The following is an 18,972-nucleotide window of genomic DNA, read 5'->3' as shown; positions in this document are numbered from 1 at the left end:
GTATGAATTCAACATTTTTTGGTTCTATAAGCTGCAGCAGTGAAGTCGAAGAAGTAGGTGAAGCAAAGCACTTGACTTTTCCGATTCTAAGTATCAGCTTCTAGTTTTCTGGCGACTTCCTGCGCTCTGTAGAGATGGAGTGGTGGTGTCAGTGAGGACGCGAGACTCCATTTGCCAGAGAAGAATAAGAAAATGTGAAGGATGGTGTGAAGGGCTCGCCGGAGGGGTGAAGGATGAAGTGTGCCGTCGCCGGAAAAGTGTGAGCTCGCCGGAGAATAAGAAATAGAAGTGAAATGACTAAAATACCCTCATTATTTTAACTTTTAAAATTTTTGGGCGAAATTTGGCCGTCAATTTGGCCGGAGTGACCAAAATTAATAAAAATTGAATAGTCAGGGTATGCAATTAACACTTTTGAAAGTCGTGGACTGCAATTAAGAGGACCCCTATAGTCAATAGACCAAAATAACAATTTGCTCTTAAACAATATATAACAAAAATACTCAAATTAAAGTTTAGGATCCATATATATAATACAACTAAATATAATTTAAATTTTATTTGTCATTATTGTAATTCACAACTCACCATAACACCAGTGAGTGCACATTTTAAAATTTTATTTCACTTCTATTATGTGAATACAAACTATTTTTCACCGTCTTAATAAAAAATTTAAATAATATAAAATAAACAAACAAATTAAAGTTTATAATTTATTATAAAAATTAATATAATATAAATATTATAACATAATAACTTAATTTCAAAAGTTTTAAAGGTAAATAAATCTTTACCAAAATTTTAAATAAATTTCGTTCATCTAATATTAAAGTTAATAGTTAAAATATTAAGTAGACCGAATATGTGATATGTACAAATTTTAAAATTTACTCCAATTTACCACTTATTGTTGTGTAAAAAAAAATCATCTAAGCGAGTTGGATTTAGTGAATATTCATGGTTTGAATTATACCACGCATGTGTTAGGTTTATATTTCTTTCTTTTATTGTTATTCAAAAATATAATGAGAAAATGTAGTCTTTTATTGTCTTGAATTATGATTGCGGAGTTATTAATAATATAATTAAATATTTTACTAAATGGGGTCACAAAATAAAAATAAATAACTTAAATAAGTGATAATCTTACCTACAACAACTCCAAAATAGGTAGTAGCTAGATGCATACCTAGCTACACTGGCTTGGATATAAACAAATCTAACGGAATACAAAGGACGATATATATAAGAATATGGCCCGAATGGAAATTCAGGCATGGGGCTTGGAATTGTCAGAGGACTACTGCCATTGGCAGGCAGTTTGATTGTGAGGGTGAGATCGATAGAGACTTTGCCCTCAATCTTAGGTCTCTTTCTCCACGGCCACCATACATCAGCTCCAGTGTCACATTGGTCCTGTTTGATAAATAATCAGCCTATCAGTCAATTTTGACTTATTTGATCACTATTAGTTGTTTGGCTAATAAGTTTTTTGGAGTTTGATCACTATTAGTTGTTTGGCTAATACGCTTTTTGTAACTCCAAAATGTTAAAATTTAAAAGACTACCCAAAGCCGCCTTTTCAATTAGCTTTTTGAGAAAAAAAATTATACCAAACAACTATCAGCTAACAGCTAATTTATCAAACAACTTTTTACAATCATCTAATGTTATCAAAAACTCATACCTTCTAACCCACAGCCAACAACCATTTACCAAACAGGACCATTATCTTCTTCTTCTTCATCCTCCTCATCAACACCAGCAACATCAATCTGCTAATTAAAGTGTCCACTATTAATTACTGCAATGCAACTGAAGTAAACCAAATAAATTGGTTCTTGAAATAGTTTCAACAATAAATGGCTGTTATTTACCGGCTTCTTAATGCACTCTTGAAACGTCTCCTTGAACAATATGGTTTCTTGCCGTGATGCTGAAAAATTCACCATCCTATCCATCATTTATTCCAGCAAAATGTTAGTAATGCTAAAAACTGTGATTATTAAACTGTATAAACGTTTGGAAAAACAATAAAAATACAGTTTTCTTAATAACCTCATCGAGGGCGGTATGCTAAGGGGCATCAATGTACAATCTGGGAGGACTCGGCTTGAAACTATTTCAGCTCCAGCTGTGCAGCTTCAGCTTCTTGATGAAGAATTAAAGAACAAGCATTATATTATTAGCTCCATGGAAAAAATAATGTTTTCATTTTTATGTATGAAATGGAAGTAGTATATATATATATATACCTCTAGCTGCCTGTTGCTGAGCAATGCAAAAATTTTTGTGAATCTGACTACAAAAGATTCATTAGTCTCATAAATTTTGTTTAAAAAAAAAAAACAATTATTCATGTTGTGTTTAAAGGGTGAAATTTGTTTCTTTCTGACCTGCAAGTGAATAGCCACTTGTTGTAAGGTTAGATCTTTTTCTTTCATTAGATCAACAATGGCTCTTGGAGTTGCACCTGTAATGATGAATCAATAATACATAAAATAATTAAATATTAAGAATTGTTTGTAGTAAAACAAGCTAAATTATATTTTTTTGTTTGGAATTCTTTTCTCCTAAAATAATAAGCAATTAAGATCAGACTATATTGTATTTTATGTGCATTGAATTGATCAGATTACTTCGCACTCCTCCAAGGAATTCAACAGAATTCAAGAACCGGCGATGTAATGAAGACTTACCATACTAACCTTTGTTTACATATTGGTATATCTAATATATATGGCGGCCGGAGAGGCCAAGGAGCAATGAGGTGAGGATGAAGAAACTTATGCTGCTTCACAACAATTGTTTTAAATTGATAAAGGTATTATCTTCGAACTAATGAAATAGATAAAAGAAAAAAATTGCTTAAAAAATTGGGTTACGTTGTGAGCTTGGTTGAACCCAAGATTTTTTACTACCTAACCCAACTTGGTCCAATCTGATATATAGTCTAAATTGTAACTAAATAACTTAGTATATGACAAGTAAAGACCACTCATTTAACACGGCTTAGAGAAATGAATAAGAGTCAAGCATGTTTGAATGATTTTAATAATTTGTCTTAGCTTCCAAACATATATCACCTAAGCTAAAAAGTAATTCATCCAAACTAAATAGTGGTTTTATATATAAAATACAATAAAACTTCAAATAAATATCATCATTAATTATTGCATATTCAATTATCATATAATGTTTCTCTTTTAGAAAAAAATAAAAGATTAAAATTATATTGAATATGATAGAGAGGTGTTGGAACTTGCATTTGTTGAGTAATATTACATTGGTCAGAGAAGCATTGGGTCCCATTCAATGCATTGGTAGAATACAGTGGGCCACATGCAAGCATAGGATTCTAATGTATTATCACACATTATATTATATTATAATAATAATATTTATACATGATAAATTGGGGACCATTTTAAATCAATGTAAAAGAATGTATGAAATGATTATAATTAGATTTCGATAATGTCAAAGATGGAACAGCAGAGCAGACCAGCTTGGTCTTCAAAGTTGTTTTCAAAAAAAAAAAATCCTTAGTTACTTCATCAGTTGGAGAGGCAATGCAAACCAACAATGACTTTCAGAAGTAGTTGAGATGATGAAGACATCTGGAATTCTCTTAGCCGTTGGATGAAGAAAGGACAAATGTTGCACGTTCTCTTTCAAACGCACGCAAATTCTCGACAAATTTTGGAACTTGCATTTTAATGAGTAATACTACATAGATCGAGAGAAACATTGGGTCCCATTGAATGTGTTGGTAGAATACAGTGGACCGCATGCAAGTATAGGATTCTCGTCACACATTATATTATATTAATATTATTTATAGATAATAAATTAACAACTGTTTCAAATCAATGTGAAAGAAGCATATACGTAAGCAAAGAATCCATAAAACAACTGTATTTGCCTTACTTCATCCTGTCACACGTATCACAATAACACGAAAGGAATACATCATTATTGGTCCAACCGTTACGTTTTTAACTTAGAATTTAAAAAAAAAAATTGAAAGGATAGATAATGACACTTTTAAAAAAAAAATGATAAAATAAGTTTGAAATTAATTTTTGAAAATTTAATATTACTTAAGAAAATATCACACTTCAATGAAGACATATATAGGATTATGTAATCTATACTATCTATACTATTAATAAAAACAAAATCATCCATTTTAACCTTCGCCCAAAATACTCCTATGCTATTAAGGTTTGCGTAATATTGTAAAATATGGTAATACAATTCCTATTTGTACTACATACAATTGTACATTAAAATATGGTAATACAATTCATAATAAAATATATTCTTTCATACTTTCCTATTTCTGATCAATTATAGATTAAAATTACTAATCGTAATAATACTATACATATACTTCTCTGCAATGTAATATTGTAAAATATGGTAATACAATTCCTATTCGTACTACAATTATACATTAAATTAAATTACTACTAATAATAAGAAACATGAAAATTACTACTAATTTTTATAGCAATCATTTTTTTATTAAACTTGGAGGACCATTGGAGGTCATTTAAAAGTCGAGGGACCAGAACTAGTAAATCGCTAATACTCAGAGGACCATTGGATGCATTAAAGATTAGAAGTAAAAAAGGAAAATTGGAAAAGGATCCGTAATTCACTTAATAATAATAATAAGGTTTGGAGTAAAAAAAGGAAAATAGAAAAGGATCTGTAATTTCACTTAATAATAATAATAATAATAATAATAATAATAATAATAATAATAATAAGGTTAGCAATAAAAAAAATAGAAAAGGATATGAAATTCAAGAATCCATAATGTTCATAAAATTACTAATTAATCTAATGAATATGAATATAAGGAAGATTGTGCAAAAAAGGGAAAAGAATCGGTTATTAATAATTTAGATTAAAAATCGGTTATTTTACTATTAATATAATGAACATAAGGTAGATTTTGCGGAAGAAAATGAAAAAGAATCGGTGATTAATAATTTAGATTAATCGTGCCAAAAATAATGCCAGAACTGTTATAAATAGCATGCCATTTACCGATTCTTGAACTTTATTGACTCAATATAATATGTCAAATGATGTAATTGAACTTTTTAAAAATTTAAGTATCTAATTGACTTTTCACGTAAAGTTTCTGAGCTTATTTAACTAACTCTTTCCCCTTAAAATATATAAAATTATACATAGGCTTACAAATTTTCATCTCACGTATCTCCATGCCCATTCTTCCACTAACAAAACTTACATATGCCCATGCATTATATTTTTCATGAATTGACTTACATAGGAATTCATTTAATTACCAACTATTGAAAAAAAAAACACTAATAAAGTTGTGTAACGTCAAGATGTTGATATTAAGAAGTATATTTAAGAGGAATATTGCATCATTGTTATTAATATAGAAATCACTTAATAATTAAATAGAAAACACAATTAATAAAATAACAGTAATAAGTCATACAAATAATATTATATAAAATTTTGGTAACAAGGAGTAACATTACGTAAATTATATAAAATATATTCAATTTTCTTCATATATCTTATAACATTTACAAATTAATATAAACAACTAAAAACTAAAACAATATAATTAGACAATTAAATTAAATCTAATTGTAAAAAATTTAAAAATAATTTTAATCAGTTGGATCTAGAAAATTTGAATATGATAAAACTACAAAATAACAAATTATATACTTTATTAGACCTAATAACAACACATTACAAGTTAATTTCAATCAATTAGACATACTGGTAAATAAAAGAGGTTTATTCAATTATGATGATATTAATTTGGATAAATATTATGTTTAAATTTGAATATGACGAAAATAATAATTTAAAAATAACATATATTATCTTATATTTTGTAGGGTAAACTCATATTCAGAAAGCAACAATTAAATTTGACCTAATAGCAACAATTAAAACAACTAATTAAAAAAAATGAAAGTAAGTAATTACACGTCAAGAACATCCCATCACGTACTCTTAATATAGAATTCACTTAATCATTAAATAGTAAAAATTTAATAAAATAAACTTAATAAGTCATATAATGAATAATAATAGGAAAAAAATCTTGTGACAGGCTGTAACATTACTATAAAAGAAAATATAATCTCATTTTCTGTAAAAAAAAATACTATAAAAGAAAATATAATCTCATTTTGTGTAAAAAATTACTATAAAAGAAAATATAATCTAATTTTGTGTAAAAAATTACTATAAAAGAAAATATAATCTAATTTTGTGTAAAAAATTACTATAAAATAAAATATTTTCTAATAATGTGCAAAAAATTAACCATTTTTTGTCATATGAGGACCTATAAATATAGTACGATCTCTGCATAATAGTCAGTCAGCACAAGATAAAAGAATAAAAAATCACAAATCTTGAGCACTTCTTCCTATTCTCTCATTTTCAATCAATACTATGGCAAGAAGAAGATTAAGATTGGCATATATCGTCAATGAATCCAAAAGAAAAACATCCTATCAAAAAAGAAAGAGAGGGCTGCTCAAGAAGATTAATGAGCTCACAATTCTTTGTGATGCTGTTGTTGCCATGATAATGTATAGCTCGTTTGAGCAGGGGCCTGTAATATGGCCGCCTACTGTTGAAAGGTTTGAGGAACTGATTGTAAGGTTTTTGAACTTGCCGGACGAGCAACAAACTCGAAGGATGATGAACAATGAATCCTTAAATAGGGGAAGGATTGAAAAGTTGAGCACTCAACTTCTAAATCTGAAGAATAAGAATAGGAAGAGGGAGATGAATGAATTGATGCATCAGATCCTTACCGGAGAGCAATCAATTGATTCTTTGAATTTCACAGACTTAAATGACATTGGTTGGGTTTTAAACACGAACTTGGCTGATGTTGGTGTGAGGTTTAGGGAACTTGTAAGAGATTCATCCCCAACTCTGGCTCCTTTTCTCTCTGCAACTGCGTCACCTTCAGTTCTTTGGCCTGGGACAAGCAATGTGGTTTCTCCAGCGGATGTGTTTTCTGGGCAAAGCTATCAAGGCATGGTGGGTATGCAAACTCCCATGTCTCCCAATCTTAATCCTGGAATGGCGTCGAATTATCAAAATTGGAGTTTTATGAATAGCAGTGTTCAAAATGACCCAACTCAGGGGGGACCCGGGCCTAGCACCTCCAAAAATCCTTGAAGATTCTGCAAACTTCTCTAATGCTGTAGTGCAGTGCAATGAAGTTTTTCTTATTTGTTGTTTAAATTGATTTCAAACATTTTCATATGTTTTTATGTGTTTTTTGTTTGTTCCAGTTCAATTAATAAAGTTGAGTTGCCTGCAGAAAATCCTTCTCAAAATACATAAATATAAAAAAATCAAGGTTTATATCTCTTTGCATTGACAAATTTGAGCTGCACAAAATCCTTCCCAAAATCCATATATAAATATATAAAATCAAAGTTCATTATCTCTTTGCATTGACACAAATTGTAACAGAAAGATAATAAATGATATATCTATTGCTAAAGTATTAAATTAGACACAATTAATATGAATGACAATTTTCCATGTGTTTTTTTAGCATCCAAATTTATTTTCTAATGTTTAAATCCAAACATTGCATTAAAATATTTATATTTATTAATTTTAAGAATTAACCTAGCTACCCCATGCGGTAAAAGGAATAAATTTACTAACCAACTATAAAAATGAAAATCAGTAATTACACATCAAGAAATTGCATCACTCTTAATATAGAATTCACTTATTCATTAAATAGTAAAAATTTAATAAAGTAACCTTAATAAGTCATATAATGAATATTAGGAAAAAAATCTTGTGACAGGTTGTAACGAACATTACTATAAAAGAAAATATAATCTAATTATCTGTAAAAAAAAAAAAAAATTTAACCAATTTTGGTCATTTGAGGACCTATAAATATTATATCACCAGACATAATAGTCATCACATCATATAGAATAAAAAATCACAAATTTTGAGCACTTCAACCTATTCTCTCATTTCCAACCATGGCAAGAAAGAGATTAAGATTGTCATATATCGTCAATCAATCCAAAAGAAAAGCATCCTACCAGAAAAGAAAGAGATGGATTCCCAAGAAGATTAATGAGCTCAACATTCTTTGCAGTGTGGATGTTGCCATGATAATCTATAGCTCATTTTAGCAAGGGCCAGTCATATGGCCTCCTACAGTTGAAAGGGTTCAAGAGCTTTGCTTTGCATTGACAAATTTTAGTTGCACAAAATCTTTCTCAAAATACAAAATTATATAAATCAAAGTTCATATCTCTTTGCATGGACACAAATTATAATAGAAAGATAATAAATGACATATTATATATTGCTCAAGTATTAAATGAGACACAATTAATAGGAATGACAATTTCCCGTGTTTTTTTTATCTTCCAAATTTATTTTTTAATGTTTAAATCGAAACGTTGGATTAAAATATGTATATTTATTATTTTTAAGAATTGACCTAGCTACCACATGCGGTAAAAGGAATACATTTAATAACCAACTAAAAAATTAAAATAAGTAATTACATGTCAAGAACATTGCATCACTCTTAATATAGAATTCACTTAATCATTAAATAGTAAAAATTTAATAAAATAACCTTAATAAGTCATATAATGAATATTAGGAAAAAACTCTTGTGACAGATTGTAACGAACATTACTATAAAAGAAAATATAATCTAATTATCTGTATAAAAAAAAATTAACCAATTTTTGTCATATAAGTACCTATAAATATTGTATATATCATCTCTGCATAATAGTTAGTACATGATATAGAATAAAAAAACCACAAATTTTGAGCACTTCAACCTATTCTCTCATTTCCAACCATGGCAGGAAGGAGATTAAGATTGGCATTTATCGTCAATCAATCCAAAAGAAAAACATCTTACCAAAAAAGAAAGAGAGAGATGCTCAAGAAGATTAATGAGCTCACCATTCTTTGCGGTGCGGATGTTGCCATGATAATGTATATCTCATTTGAGCTCAAGAAGATTAATGGCCTCCTACAGTTTAAAGGGTTCAAGAGCTTTGCATTGACAAATTTGAGTTGCACAAAATCTTTCTCAAAATACATAAATATATAAAATAAAAGTTCATATCTCTTTGCATGGACACAAATTATAATAGAAAGATAATAAATGACTTATTATATATTGCTCAAGTATTAAATTAGACATAATTAATAGGAATAACAATTTCCCATGTTCCTGATGAGGATTCTCGTTCCCCATTACAACGGAGATGGGGAGTGGGAAAATTGGGGAAAGGGGGCGGGGATGAAAATACCCCACTCCCACTCTGATTCTTATAACAGCAGCAACAGTAACAACAACTAACAACAACAACAAACAACAACAATATTATTATTGTTGTTGTTGTTGTTTTAAGGTTGTAGAGTGTTTTTATTCTATTTATATATTGGATGTGTTGACATTTTTTCATTATATTTTTGTATTTTTATTTACATTAAAATTATTTGAATATTATATTTGACATTTTTGTTATCATTGAGAATTAATCAATACTTAATAATTTATTAAGACTAAAATTTAAATTTTTGAAATTTCTTTACTAAGTATTATGAATTATACTAACGTGACGGAGAATGCTGTGATAGGGACTATACTCCCTGGAAAGTGCTGACGGAGTATGTACGTTGGGGTTGCAATAACTGATGGCATCCATTTTTTAATTATTTTATATATTTATAAAATATATGGCGGTTATATGTATTTAACTGCCGTATATACTATATAGTTTTTTTTTTTTTTAAGTATTTAGAGTATATAAGGTGGTTATACAATAACCGTCGTATATACGTTATGTTTTTTAAAATATATTATAGTATATACGGCGGTTATATACGTCTAACCGCCATATATACTATGTAAATTTTCACTTTTAAAAAAAAATTTAGAGTATATGCAACAGTTATACAATGTTAACTCGGGCTAGCAGGGAGTATGCTATATAGACATTAGCGAATAGCACCTTCCATAGTAAAATTTGTCAAAAATCACACCCATGGCCAAACCCTTGTAAAAATGAAAAGATTTTGACTAAAGGGAGAGGGTCAAGCTAACTGAAAATAGTTTACAGGACTTGTGAAATCTCTCCTTGCAATTTCTTTAAGGAAACCTCCATGAACATAGCGTAAAATAATAGGTTCTCCAAACCCAATTGAGGCTTAAACATATGTAAGCTCTTACCAAATGAAGGTGTAGTGTGAAGTGCAACCAGTGTTGCAAAAATCCTGCCTTGATTAATCGACGCCTAGGTGTTATGCGCAGGCCAGCCGCCTAGTGTATCACCATAATGAGTGCTCAAGGACCTCCCACCACACTTTCTCTCTCTCTCCTCAAACCTGACATCCTCTCCGATGGCCACCAGCAACACCGCCAACCATACTGCGGCTTCGGCCACCACTCCCGCGGCTCCGGCCGCCACCTTCATACCCCCTCTCTTCGGCGCACCATTTCATTTCTATTAAGATAACCACGCGCAACTCTCTCTTCTGTCGTACTCAGTTGGTCCCCTTCCTACGCGGCCAAAGTCTCCTCGGGTTCATTGACGGTGAATGCCAGTGTCCACCGGCCACCACTATCACCGCTCCCGCCACGAGCTCTGCTGCTGCCACTATGACGCCCAACCCAGCCCACGCCGCATGGGTGCAATAGGATCAACCAATGCTCTCCCTCCTCATCTCCTCGCTCTTCGACGAGGTGATGTACCTCGCGGTTGGCCATAATACTGCCCGTGAGGTCTGGCTCTCCATCACTGCCGAACTCGGATCTTTCACGCGTGCACACTGTTTGATTACTCGGCCAGTTCTAGTCTTTGTGCCAAGAGAACAGCTGATAAGCTACCAAGATTCCCATTATTTGAATATAAACTAGGGTGCTTTATAGCGTTTTCAGTATCCTTAAATGATAAATCTCTGAGAATTTGTGCTTTAAATTCGTTAACCGCACACGAAGCTACCCTTAGCATGATTTGAGACAGTACAGAGGTCCCGGGAGCTATTAGGAACAAAGAACGAGCTTGAGAAGCAAACCGAGCAAGTCTGGAGCCCCGAAGGACCCGGAATGAAGCCCACACGCGTGTTGAGTGGCGTGACAGAATTCCAGTAACCGACCACACACGCAACCACGCGTGTGGGAAGCGTGGATGGGACACTACGCGAGAATATTTTCTAGGGCGAAATTTTGGAGACTATTTAAGGCCCCTTGATAGAATTTCAGGGGAGTTCTTCCCTTTTTCCAATTTTGGGGGAGAGTTCCTCCTTCTTTCATCATTAGAAAATTCCCTTTTCATTTCTTAGTTTTTAGGATAATTTAGCTTAGCAATTTCACCTTGTAAGAAAGACAACAAGCTTGGATTGAAGAACATTATATTTCATTACTAGGTGATCTCTACTACATCTTAATCTATTTTATTCTCATTATCTTGTGCTTAGATTGAATTAGCTATTGTCTTTGAATTCTTGATTATGAGTGACTAGTTTAATCTAGGGTTTGGATTGTGTGAAGATATGTTGCTAGTGTGATGATCTTATGTCTTCTTTTTTATTTAATTGCTTGGATTGTTGGAATTTCTATTCTTGTCTATTGATTGTTGTTTTGATGATATCTTGTTTGGATTTGGCCAATCTAGATGAGAGATTGAGCTCTTGACTCTTTCATGTCTTTGATTAGAGTTGGGATTGAAATCTTTGTAACAATCATAGATCCTATGGACTTCTTAAGAATAGTAGGAAAGTGTGTAGCTAAAGTGTTTGATAAAATATTAATGTCTCTTAGGACTTTGGTTGCTTAAAGGCACTCCTAAGTCCAAGAAGCCCTAGTACACATAGGTGGGGTGTTGCGTGAGTTCTTACTTCATACTTTAGCAGATTAGCTCGCTTGTCAAACTTACCGTATGCGCTGAAAATAAAATCAATGATCTTTTCTTGCTAATCAGGCATACAAGTAAGTATAAGTGTTGGCATCATCAAAAAGGGGGAAATTGTTAGGAACATAATGTATTAGGTTTTGATGATACCAAAATGTATTTTAGAATCCCCTAAGTCTCGAAAGATAGGAATCAATGTAAGTTCGACAAGTAAACTAAGAGCGAAAATACAACCGGGTAACTTGAGCTCAACTCGGAAAATATTTAAGCTTAAGTTAAACTTGTGTGAACATTTAGAAAGTCTCGTGTTGTAATCCTATAGATAGATCAGAAGAAGGCACGGGACAACACTGGAGGAATAAGGGTCTGCGAGACACCAACTAAGTCTCGAAACATAAGCAGAGTTCGAGAGGTAGGACCTCTCGATACAACAACCCAGTTCGAGACATAAGCAGAATTCGAGAGATAGATCTCTCGATACATGGGGATCAAGACATCAAACAATCGAGACATCAACTTTGGTCTCGATAAACTGACATTTCTCCAAAAGGCTGAATGACGGTCAGGAAGCATGAATAAAGTTTGGAGAAGAAGAATATCATGGAGATAAAATATTAAGGAGGTGCCAGAAGTGGATGCCACATCAGAATTCCACAACAAACGGATAGAAGGTGCACTAATCCAAAGTCGATCTTATTCCCTAGAACGAGAATCAATGGGAATTTAAAAAGAGTAACTTTTACCAAAAGTAGCAAGTGGAGCATGGACTCAAGAAAGTGGATTATGGAATATCCACTACCAAACAAAAGGTTCAAGTTACAAGACCACTACTCCATGAAAAATGCTGAAAAGATGCAAGTCCCATACACAGCATGGGAGACAAATTTCAAACGGAATAATTTTCCCTCCAACGGAATTATTCCTTAACTCTCATATAAAAAGGACGTGAAGACACGAAGGAAAAAAGAGAGAAAAAGAAGGGAAGTCTTGGTCAGAAGAAGTGAGTTCATTCTGAAAATCTTAAGAGGTGTCTATTTCAAACGTTCAAGTGCCTGAGCTCAATCCGGAATATCATCCTGATATTCAAAATAGCGAGAGAACACATCTTAGTGTTTGAGAGAGTTACAAAGCTTAAACTGCTATACATCTAGAAGGTGACCGAAGCAGCTCTACATCGAAGTTGATTCAACGATAGCTTTTGGTCAGATTGGAGCTTGTTACACTCAACTATGACAACCAAAGGTCCTTGCTTTGGATTAAGCAAGAAGAGGCGGAGTAACCTGGCAGCTGTCTAGTGAAGATCCTGAGGCTTGAGGCGGGCTTGGTGATCAAAGCTCAAGTGCTCGAGAGGTGGAGTAACTGGAAGCGGGGAGAAAAACCTGAGGAGAGGCGGAGTAACCTGGGAGCTGTCTTGTGAAGATCCTGAGGCTTGAGGCGGGCTTGGTGATCAAAGCTCAAGTGCTCGATAGGTGGAGTAACAAGAAGCGGGGCGAAAAACCTGAGGCTTGAGGCGGGCTTCGTGATCAAAGCTCAAGCGCTCGATATTGTACTAAAAAGGGAAGTTTTAGTGCAATCCTTCCAGGGAGTTTCTGGAAGAAGAGTGGATGTAGGCGGGTTGGCCGAACCACTTAAAAATCTCTCTCGCATTTACTTTCTGTCTTTATCTCTCGATCTAACTCTCGAACTGCACTGCATATAACCGCACCTCTCGAACTAACTCAAACTCGTGCTAACTAAAAGGGGATAACCTTTCCGCTGCGCATAAAACTTTGTCTTCATCTTGTGAGGTATCAGACCTAAACATCCTAAGTCCAATACACACGAGAAGTCGAAAAAGATTTGCAAAATCTTATACAAGTCTATTCACCCCCCCTCTAGACTTGTACCCCATCCCCTTGGGACCAACAACCTCCACGTCCTTCCTTCGAGACCGACACTCGGGGAGTCGTAGACTTTCCGTTTTATCACATTCACATATCTTTTGACACCTCACCGCTACGCAAAACTGCATCCTGTCAAAATGGCGCCGTTACCGGGGAAGGCAATAGGTTGTCAATTGTTTTGTTTATTTTGATTGAATGATTGTGAGATTTGAGCATTGTTAATCCATAACATTTTACTTTGTTTTATTTTCTATTTTACTTGTTCTTGTTACTTACCCAATTGACTACTTTTAGTCAATTGTGGATTATTTGCTTCATTGGTAATCTTAACAGGTGAATGCACACGAGAGCAAAAGGGAATCAAGGTTTACTCCCTTATATTCTAGAAATTAACAGAGCAACTCGGAAGAAAAGCATCCAAAAATCACAAATGGCTTCGTCAAGCGCAACAAGAAATCCCCCAGGGAGAGGAGCAACTATACCAAACCCGCCCCCCTGTGCCAGTTAATCCTCTAGGACCGATTAATCAGGAAGAACCAATTTTGGAAGAACCACAAGTTAATAGAGCAAATCCACAATAACATATAAGAGAAGAAGATTACTATGTAATACCTCAAGAACGACAAAGATCAATCGCCGATTATATGACGCCAGACTTTAATATGCACAATTCGATCTATGTACCACATATGGAAAATGTCAACTTCCATGTATATCCAACCATACTCACTTTGGTGCAAAATAGCCAATACTCAGGATTGCCATCATAGGATCCTCATGCGCACATCTCCAAGTTTATAAGAGTATGTGGTATGTATAGACAAGAAGGGGGCAGTGAAGAGATTGTTAGACTAATAAATTAAGTCTCCGGGCTTTGATACCAATTGAAATTACTTCGTGGATCTTGAATGCAAGACTTTAAGGGTTCAGAAAATATTTAACGTTTTTATAGTTATTAGTCCAGATTAGATAATACTAAAAGACAAACAAATATAAAAACAAAAGTAAAAGAAATGAACCCGGACACAAGAAATGATCACGCAGTTCCGAGCTAGAACTCCTACATCTGCGGGCCTACTCAGCTTTCGCTCAATCCACTAGATGATCACCAAGGTTACAACAGTTGGAATATATGCCCAAACATACAATGGTCCTAAACCAACACAACCTTCAACATCTACACTTGAATTGGCAAAACTGCAAGCCGGGAAATCTTCAATTCATCACCACGACTCAGCATCAACTTCAGTCTCAAAGACAGTTGCAAAACGCCATTAATTCTCCAAAGTAATTCACTTGAAATTCACGTGTGAAGCTCTGAACATTTAATGTGTGAAGAGATGAAAATTAGAGCTTCAAGTGCCTTCATATTTATAGCTTAGAATCTCTTAACAAACCTCACAAAAATAGAGCTGAATAATCCTTGATTAAATGAGAGCCACAATCCCTTAAAAAGCTGTTAGCCACATAAAATAAATATGTTGACTAATTCCTTGTTGAGAGCTTGCTGTCTGAGACAGCATATGCTGACTTAGCCTCCCTTTCAACACTGGCGGACAACCTGACTGACGGTCCAAAAACTATAATAAAACATATAGGTTAAGTGTATTTTTGACAAATAATATAGCCAATTAAAAAGGACCGTGTATCATTTGTACAATTACAGTTATTGTTATTGTTGTTGTTGTTGTTGTTGTTGTTGTTGTTGTTATTATTATTATTATTGTTGTTGTTGTTATTCTTTTACGGTTGTAGAGTGATTGTATTGTATTTATATATTGGATGTGTTGACATTTTATAATTATATATTTGTATTCTTATTTACACTAAAATTATTTGAATATTATATTTGACATTTTTGTTATCATTGATAATTAATCAATACTTAAGTATTTTATTAAGATTAAAATTTAAATTTTTGAAATTTTTTTACTTAAGTATTATGAATTATACTAGCGTGACTAGAGGTTGACCGTTGATGGGAATTACTCATCTCCGAGAATTCTTTGCAGGGACGGCGAACTGGATGAAGATTTTTTTTTATCTCTAGTGGGGACGAGAATGCTGAAGTGTACCAATGAGGAATTTTTCGAATGAGGACAGTGATAGGGAGTATACTCCATGGCTCTACCTAACCTCGCTACCATCCATAACAATTCATAAGAAAATAATGGATTAAAATAATAAGATAAGAAGTGTATGTCATCAAGACCTAAAATGGCTATGGTATTGGTAGTCATCTCACATAAACCTCAATTCATCACTTATTTAGTTCCATTTATTTCCAAGGTCTCTACATTGCAATCTAAGGGCATCCAATTCACCTTCCATTCCCTTGCTTACTTTTAGTTTACTTGCTTGCCTTTACTTTACATTGCTCTCTATACTTTGACCCTATTTCCTTGCACAAACAACAAACCTTCCTAGCTTTGTATTGGAAATGCGTGCTTGTATTTGACAAGACACTATTCAATTTCAAGTGTCCATCCTTTGAGAATATATCCGAGAGAATCTTCATTCTCCAACCTACTTTCCATCCACCGTTAAACCACACCTTATCATGATGATAAACAATTTTCCCATCACTATCGAAATTGGTAATAACTTTTTTTAAATTTTCTGCCTCCACCAACTGTGATTGAAAAAGTTGGGGAAAAGCAGTATATGTTCATATTATGTTTGAATATGAACATATATAAAATAAAATTTCCAAAAAAAATAAATAACAAAAATGAGGATATAGATAATTTCATCTTTTTATTATTTTAGATTAATTATCTTAACATTTAATCGATTATTAATTATACGAAAAAACTACATAATAACAAATTATATAATTAATTAGATCTAATAACAACACATTACAAGTTAATTTCAATCAATTAGACATACTGGTAAATAAAAGAGGTTTATTCAATTATATGATGATATTAATTTGGATAAATATTATGTTTAAATCTGAATATGACGAAAATAATAATTTAAAAATAACATATATAGATTATCTTATATTTTGTAGGGTAAACTCATATTCAAAAAGCAACAATTAAATTTGACCTAGTAGCAACAATTAAAAAAATAATTTTAATCAATTGAATGTAATAGCAATTAATTAGAAATCAATATCTTCCCTTTGTGATATATTCTACTATATTAGTAAGTAGAAAATAACATTCATAGAAATATTGAATTGCCCAACCTCATAAGGAATTAATCAAAGAAACAAATATGTTTTTTTTAGCTTCCAAATTTATATTTTAAAATTTAGGTAAAAAATCTCGTGACAGACTGTAACATTACTATAAAAGAAAATATAATCTAATTATGTGTAAAAAATTACTATAAAAGAAAATGTAATCTAATTATGTGTAAAAAAATTACTATAAAAGAAAATATATTATACATATATGTGTAAAAAATTACTATAAAAGAAAATATAATCTTATTATGTGTAAAAAATTACTATAAATGAAAATATTATCTAATTATGTGTAAAAAAAATTAACCATTTTTGGTCATATGATGACTTATAAATATAGTATGATCTCTGCATAATAGTCAGCACAAGATAAAAGAATAAAAAATCACAAATCTTGAGCACTTCTTCCTATTCTCTCATTTTCAATCAATACTATGGCAAGAAGGAGATTAAGATTGACATATATCGTCAATGAATCCAAAAGAAAAACATCCTACCGAAAAAGAAAGAGAGGGATGCTCAAGAAGATTAATGAGCTAACCGTTCTTTGCGATGCGGTTGTTGCCATGATAATGTATAGCTCGTTTGAGCAGGGGCCTGTAATATGGCCGCCTACTGTTGAAAGGTTTGAGGAACTGATTGTAAGGTTCTTAAACTTGCCAGACGAGCAACAAACTAGAAGGATGATGGACCATGAAACCTTAAATAGGGGAAGGATTGAAAAGTTGAGCACTCAACTTCTAAATCTGAAGAATAACAATAGGAAGAGGGAGATGAATGCATTGATGCATCAGATCCTTACCGGAGAGCAAACAATTGATTCTTTGAATCTCACAGACTTAAATGACATTGGTTGGGTTTTAAACACGAACTTGGCTGATGTTGGTTTGAGGTTTAGGGAACTTGTAAGAGATTCATCCCCAACTCTGGCTCCTTTTCTCTCTGCAGCTGCGTCACCTTCAGTTCTTGGGCCTGGGACAGGCAATGTGGTTGCTTCAGCGGATGTGATTTCTGGGCAAAGCTATCAAGGCATGGTGGGTGTGCAGACTCCCATGTCTCCCAATCTTAATCCTGGAATGGCGTCGAATTATCAAACTCAGGGGGGACCAGGGCCTAGCACCTCCCAAAATCCTTGAAGTTTCTGCAAACTTCTCTAATGTTGTAGTGCATTGCAAGTGTTTTTATTTGTTGTTTAAATTGATTTTATGCATTTTCGTATGTTCTTATGTTGATTTGTTTTTTCCAATTCAATTAATAATAAAACGAGATGTCCTATTTCTTTAAAAAAAAATAACCTGTGTATCTCTTTGCATTGATACAAATTATTAAAAGAAAAAAAAGATAATAAATGACATATCTATTGCTCAAGTATTAAATTAGACTCAATTAATATGAATAATAATTTCCCATATCCCTGATGGACAAAAACTTGTGTGAGACCGTCTCACCGTGAGACGGGTCGGGTCGGGTCGGGTCAAGATGCAAATGTAATACTTATATACATAAATGTCATACTTATATGGTCAAATGTAATACTAATGGGGAATAAAATTTTTGTTACTTATAAGGGTAAATGTAATACTTTTAAGGAAAAATACAATACTTTTATATTTCAATTTAAAAGTATTACATTTTTCCTCAAAAGTATTATATTTTCCCTTATATAGGTAAGGGGCAACATTACTTATTATGAAAAATGTATTACTTTTTCTCTTATATGTAACAAAAATTGTATTCTTGATTAGTATTATATTTGAGCATATAAGTATGACATTTGCACATATAAGTATGACATTTGCATATTGCTTCGACCCGACTCGACCCCGTCTCACGAATAAGGATCCGTGAGACGGTCTTGCACAAGTCCGTCTCACGAATAAGGATCCGTGAGACGGTCTTGCACAAGTGTTACTTATCTCAATAGGTCCTTGAT

At 32.7% G+C, this 18,972-nt stretch overlaps 2 protein-coding genes across 2 annotated transcripts; both read left to right on the top strand.

Annotated features, from left to right (window-relative positions):
• Window positions 1–6,471: 6,471 nt before the first annotated feature.
• On the top strand, window positions 6,472–7,212 carry LOC116029566 (agamous-like MADS-box protein AGL80). Its single transcript, XM_031271616.1, has one exon. It carries the CDS (start codon window positions 6,472–6,474, stop codon window positions 7,210–7,212), a length of 741 nt encoding a protein of 246 aa, XP_031127476.1.
• Window positions 7,213–17,473: 10,261 nt separating this feature from the next.
• On the top strand, window positions 17,474–18,175 carry LOC116029564 (agamous-like MADS-box protein AGL80). Its single transcript, XM_031271615.1, has one exon. It carries the CDS (start codon window positions 17,474–17,476, stop codon window positions 18,173–18,175), a length of 702 nt encoding a protein of 233 aa, XP_031127475.1.
• Window positions 18,176–18,972: the final 797 nt, after the last annotated feature.

This window comes from Ipomoea triloba, chromosome 9, assembly GCF_003576645.1.
Source record: "Ipomoea triloba cultivar NCNSP0323 chromosome 9, ASM357664v1".
Lineage (NCBI taxonomy): Eukaryota > Viridiplantae > Streptophyta > Magnoliopsida > Solanales > Convolvulaceae > Ipomoea > Ipomoea triloba.
Note: the sequence above shows the minus strand (reverse complement) of the source record. Positions and strands in the feature narration are given on the sequence as shown.

Coding starts and splice junctions, on each gene's coding strand:
- LOC116029566 (XM_031271616.1), top strand. CDS start 6,472: ATGGCAAGAAGAAGATTAAGATTGGCATATATCGTCAATGAATCCAAA.
- LOC116029564 (XM_031271615.1), top strand. CDS start 17,474: ATGGCAAGAAGGAGATTAAGATTGACATATATCGTCAATGAATCCAAA.